General features: G+C 40.7%; 1 protein-coding gene across 1 annotated transcript in view; it reads left to right on the top strand.

The window, feature by feature from the left end:
- Positions 1-4,616, top strand: part of SFMBT1 (Scm-like with four mbt domains 1) — a 31,479-nt gene extending 26,863 nt beyond the window's left edge. The window contains exons 16-20 of the mRNA XM_009871610.1: positions 1,188-1,363; positions 2,163-2,341; positions 2,529-2,774; positions 3,283-3,411; positions 4,225-4,616. Of these exons, the coding sequence (XP_009869912.1) occupies positions 1,188-1,363; positions 2,163-2,341; positions 2,529-2,774; positions 3,283-3,411; positions 4,225-4,365 (871 nt within the window). The 3' untranslated portion in view covers positions 4,366-4,616. The remainder of the gene's footprint in view (positions 1-1,187; positions 1,364-2,162; positions 2,342-2,528; positions 2,775-3,282; positions 3,412-4,224) is intronic.
- Positions 4,617-5,552: the final 936 nt, after the last annotated feature.

Raw genomic sequence — 5,552 nt, 5'->3', positions numbered from 1 at the left:
GGTTTTCCTGCTGAGCTTCTGAAGTTGGAGCTTCTTCGCAAGATTGTATTGTGGCGAATTAAAAAACAGTGATCATATTTGCTTATATTTGCTAAATCCAGATATTCATTTATAATCTGGTGATGGTCTTGTAATTAGGTCAGTGTGTTTGCTTACTAGAGATTAGATTTTCCCAATGTGCCGTAGCACACTCCCTACATAATTTTGAACATGTCCGTAATTCTTTCGCCGGATCAGTTTCATATCTAAAAAGACACCTTTCCAGGTGTTGAAGGTTTGCTCTGGATTTGGACAATAGGAAGATCATAGGAAAGGTTAATGTAAATGGAAGATGTAGCTGAAGAATAGAGAAACTTGTTTAGTTTCGCTGAAGTTGCGGTGTTCTTTCTTTTGTCGCAGCAGTGAACCAGGGATATCTGGGCTAGGATGACAGAGCTGGTTTTTCGATGCATTGACTAGATACTTGCAGGCCTGAGCCATCCCTAATAGCTCTCCGCACGTGCCGGCAGCTGTGCTGGGAGAACAAAGCAGAAGTGATGAATGACTCTGGCAGATATTTCACAGTGTGGCTCTGTCAGTGTCATGGCAAGGCTGATGAACAAAAAGAAGTCTTTTCTTAATTGAAATCAAACAGGAGCAATATGTGGAGTCATGGCCAGTGACTCCCCTGATGAATTGTTCTGCAGCTAAATGAAAGCTGGTTGGAAACGTGACAGTAGTTCATTTGTTTGCTCTGTTATGCACATGCGGTGACGCAGCAGACACTGCCTGCTGTTACCTCTGTTGGCTGAATTGGTGCGCTCCATCTGGGTTTTAGGGACTGACTGTCCACATCACAATGAACTTTTCTGCAGTCCCATAAAACAGAGAAAGAACAAAACATTTGTGAACAAAGGAAACAAAACATCTAAACTCCAAGGTAGTCCTCTCAGATGGTATTTTATAGTTGCTGGCAGGGCAGCATTGCTGTGTTTGGTACTGCAGGCATCTCCCTGCTGATGGCTTTTTTCTTTGCTTGAGGATCTGTTGTAAGAGACAGGAGTACCTGTTTCCTGGGCTTGGCAGCAGATACAGTACCTCCTTGCTCAGCTTGATCTCAAAGCAGCATTCTTATATACCTCCAAGTGAAGTACTTTTATCCTGGTAATTAGGTGATTGCTGAATTTGGACTGTATTTTCAATGCTAGGTACAAAGGGAAGAGCTACCGTGCAACTGTGGAAGTTGTGAGGACAGCAGATCGGGTGGCGGATTTCTGTAGAAAAACGTGCATCAAATTGGAATGTTGTCCAAACCTCTTTGGCCCTCAGATGGTGCTGGATAAGTGTTCAGAGAACTGCTCAGTCCTGACAAAGACTAAATACAGTGAGTAGGTTGCTGATCTCAAACTGAGGCGGGGCTTGGGGTGTTATATTTTGGGTTCTTCTGGCTTTGGCTCCAGAAGAACTCCAAAATGTATTGCTTTGCTAACTCAAGGAGCAGCTGAAGCACTATAAACTCAGGACAAAGAAAGATATGCATACATGAATATATAAAATATATATAAGATGTGCCAGTGTGTAGGGGAGAAGAAATGAATTCTATATTAAGTGGTAGAACCATGGCTTAACATTTTGTTAAAAGTTTGCTTAAAGCTTTATCTTCTTAGACAACTTTGGGGACAGGAACTGACTCTAACATTTTAATTTAAGTGGCATTGTAATTGCTTTTACTGATTTAATGTGGAAAAAAATAAAACAGCCTCAAACTCTTTTCTTAGCTTTTAGTCTCGTTCGGTTTTTAGCTTTGGGGTTTTTTTAAAAACTAACCATTTGACACTGTGAGGACAAACAGTGCATTGAGGCCGTTTTTTAAACCAACCAAACATTACAAAAAGCACCATTAAATTGGACCAAGTCAGCGGCTGATGATTTTTGTATAAAAGCTGATCATCTGAGGCTTCCCAGAAGTAAATCTTCATAGGGCAAATAAAATTGATCAGTAGCTGCTCTTCTTCCTTACACCAAAATGAAGAGGGAAGTACAGACTTACTCATTTTGAAGTTTTGCAGAATTGAGATTTCTACTGGGAATCCTGATTCCAATCCTGATGATGGACAAACATAACTAACTAGTGACACTGAAGGTGCATTTCAACATGATGCTTCTTTCTTCTGTCCTGGTAGCACACTATTATGGAAAGCGGAGAAACAAGCGGATAGGTAGGCCTCCGGGTGGCCATAGTAACCTGGAAGTCGCCCTGAAGAAACCAAATAAAAGACGGAAGAGAAGAAAACATTTTTTTGTTCATAAGAAAAAACGTTCTTCTACATCAGTGGATAACACTCCAGCTGGATCTCCCCAGGTATGAGACTGCCAACAACTTTGATAGATACAGCATGTGATCTTTGCTCAGCTTCGTTTGAAACAACGAGCTACTGGTTCTTTGTAACCACGGGTTGCAGCTGACAAATGGGTGGCACTTGTAGCTTTTGTCCTAAACTTCTTTTTTTTTTTAAATTTCATTACTTTTATTTTTTTCTACAACTTAGGGCAGTGGAGGAGAAGAGGATGATGACCAGGATGAGGTAGATGAAGAATCTTTGACCGAGGATAGTACGTCAGAGCACCAGGACGAATTGCTTGAGGAATCAGAGGTATCAGAGAAGAAATCACTGTCATCCTCTCCTACACAGAGTGAACTGTCTCATTCCTTGGCTCAGGACCGAGACAAGCGGAAGAGGAAGCTCAGGACCTTTTCCTTTTCAGATGATGAGAACAAACCTCCTTCACCAAAGGTAACTTCAAATATGGGTTTCTGTTCTAGTTTGCTCACTATTGGGAAAGCACAAACATCATGGGAGTATTAACCATCACACATGTTCTCATAAAATACTCTGTTACCCAGTAAAGGGCATTTTGAAGACCCTGCAGAATAAATAAAAATTATTATTTTTATTACAGGCAGTTTTTTATTACAGTCACAGGACTATAGTAAAGACTAAACAGAAAGCTATAGGCAGAACGGTGAGCTTTCCATTTCTCAGCTGTTGGCACCCCTCTTGATTCAGCCAGATCAGTTATGTGGTGTTGGCCAAATCCTGGGTTTAGATCCCTGCTTACTGGCTCTAACAGCATGGTGCTGTTCTGCACATCTCTGCTAACCAAAAAACCTCTGCAGTTTGAGCTCTCTTTGGACCTTTATTTGGCAGCTCAATGTCTAAGTGTGGTGGAGTAGAGGGGAGCGTTGGTCCATTGCACTGATAATATTCTGAGAATTCTCTTTGTGTTGTGTGGCTCGTCTAGGATGTAAAGATGGAAGTTGCTGAAAAGCTGCAGCTGGACAGTAACCCTCTGGAGTGGAGCGTTGCTGACGTCGTACGATTCCTCAAATCCACTGACTGTGCTCCACTGGCGAGAATTTTCCTTGATCAGGTGAAATTTTCTGTCCGTTAAAATGTTGAATCTATTGCTTCTTGGTCTCTAATGAATCACAAAAATAAGCTAGTTCAGATTTTATAATAGGATTTTGAGGAAACAAACACATGAACAACTTTCTGCAGTTTGGGAGAGGAGAGTTAAGGGGATGACCGGAACTTTTCAGGGTTCTTAGTACTTGCTGGAGGATGTTTAGGTCTGTGGGGTATCCAAATCCCAAAAGTATAGAGGATGCATGCAAGCAGGAGCCTGTTTTCTAGGAAACAGAGTTCTGTCGTTTGTGTCGAATTTTCCAAACGATAAAGATTTTCTATTTTGAAGACTAACTACAGGCATCAGAGTGTTTTGCAGCTGCACAACAAGCAAGTGTTTTTGTATTAAAATACGACAAATGAAGTACAAATATGAGTCAAATTTAACATTGTACTTGTATCTTGGTTTAAATTTGCCATAAAAAAAAAATCTATCAAAACTGTAGTACGAGAACTAATGATGAGTGCAGTTTGTGGCAGATATTTCAGAAGATTTACTCTTCCTTGTAGATCCTCTGTTTCTAAAGAGAGACGCAGAGGTTGAGTAAAATGATTGATTTTTATTTTTTTTTTACAATAGCATCTCATGAGATTCTGTCCCTTAGCCAGTAAATTTGAGCTGACATTTTAAGAAAGGAGTTAATTTGCTATGAGAAAGAGAGATTTTTAAGCTGTGTGGTAAACATCTAATTCACAAACAGTCACGAATTTGGAATTACAGCAGGTTGAAGCTGAAAATAAGACACCAAGTCACTATGGAGCTTTTGTCTTCTGACAGGAAATCGATGGCCAGGCACTGCTGCTGCTGACCCTGCCCACTGTTCAGGAGTGTATGGACTTGAAGCTCGGGCCTGCTATTAAACTTTGCCATCACATCGAGAGGGTCAAACTTGCCTTTTACCAGCAGTTTGCTAACTGAGGAGCGGCGAAATCGAAGTGGACTTTTTGAAGCACAACTACAAAAACACGCTCCTTTCTCTCTAGCAAGGAAAGCCAAATGAAGTTAAACTGAGGCCTTGATGACTGAAGAGCATCTGTCAGCCTCAGTTTTTCACTTTGACAAAAGGAAGACAACATCTGGAGCAAAATGCCAATGCAAACACAGGAGCTACTCTACCAGCTGCCAGCTCGGGAACACAATAGTCTCTTGCTCTATGGTTCCCTTTTTTTAATGTATTTTTTAACAATTACAGAAAAGTCTCCTCTGGTGGGAAATGACATTTCAATAGTTCTGTTGGCACAGAACTTTAAAAGGAGAAACAGGTCCTGTTTACGTTAGCATGCAGGCTGCCAGAAATAACCTTTCTCTGTCCTGATGATTCACAGAATCCCCTTCCCTCCCTGTGGACGAACACTTGCTTTACCACAGCACTGGCTTTGGAATGTGCTCTTTGCACATTCGTGTGTTAATTCGTTGTTTTTTAATGAATTTGTTCATTGTTAGGACAACAATGTGGCCACAGGGTTCTGAATGTACAGTATAGCAAGAGTGTGGTTCTCTCTGTTTGTTTTGTTTTTGTTTATTTTGGGGGTTTGTTTCATTGTTGTTGGGTTTTTGTTTTGGTTTGGTTTTACTACCTCTGTAGCCTGAACAGTAGAAGTGATGAACTGAAAAGGGAGGGAACTACTTCTGGGCAAATTGTCTGTAGCTGCACAGCAGTCTCTCTTCTGTAGGCCCGTAAGGAGTACAAACCTATATCAGCATAGAGAGCTTCTGTTCCAAAGCTTTAGCTGAAACCTGTGTAGGCTTAACCTGGATGTTACCTTTTTCTCAGATTTCAGAAAACTTAATTATTTTGCACTTCTCTTACAGTTGGCCTGTAGGAAAAAAAAAGGAAGGAAAGAGAAACTGCCTCTGCATTTTCAGTATTTTGGTTGTCAGATAATATTTTTTTTTTATTATGTGAAGTTATTTCCTTTTTCTCATACTGAACAATTGGGCCATGTACACAGAGCCTGTCAGCAGACTTCTGTTTTGCTACCTGAACATCTTTTTTAGAGAATACACTAAGGAAACGGCGATCAACAGAGGACTGCAACTTAGCTCTGCCAGTGTTTGCCTACTGGAAACTATCTTATGAGCATGACTTTGTATTTTTAACTATT

The sequence above is a fragment of the Apaloderma vittatum genome, unplaced genomic scaffold (assembly GCF_000703405.1).
Source record: "Apaloderma vittatum isolate BGI_N311 unplaced genomic scaffold, ASM70340v1 scaffold1686, whole genome shotgun sequence".
NCBI classification, from domain to species: Eukaryota; Metazoa; Chordata; class Aves; order Trogoniformes; family Trogonidae; genus Apaloderma; species Apaloderma vittatum.
This window is presented reverse-complemented; position numbering and strand designations above follow the sequence as displayed.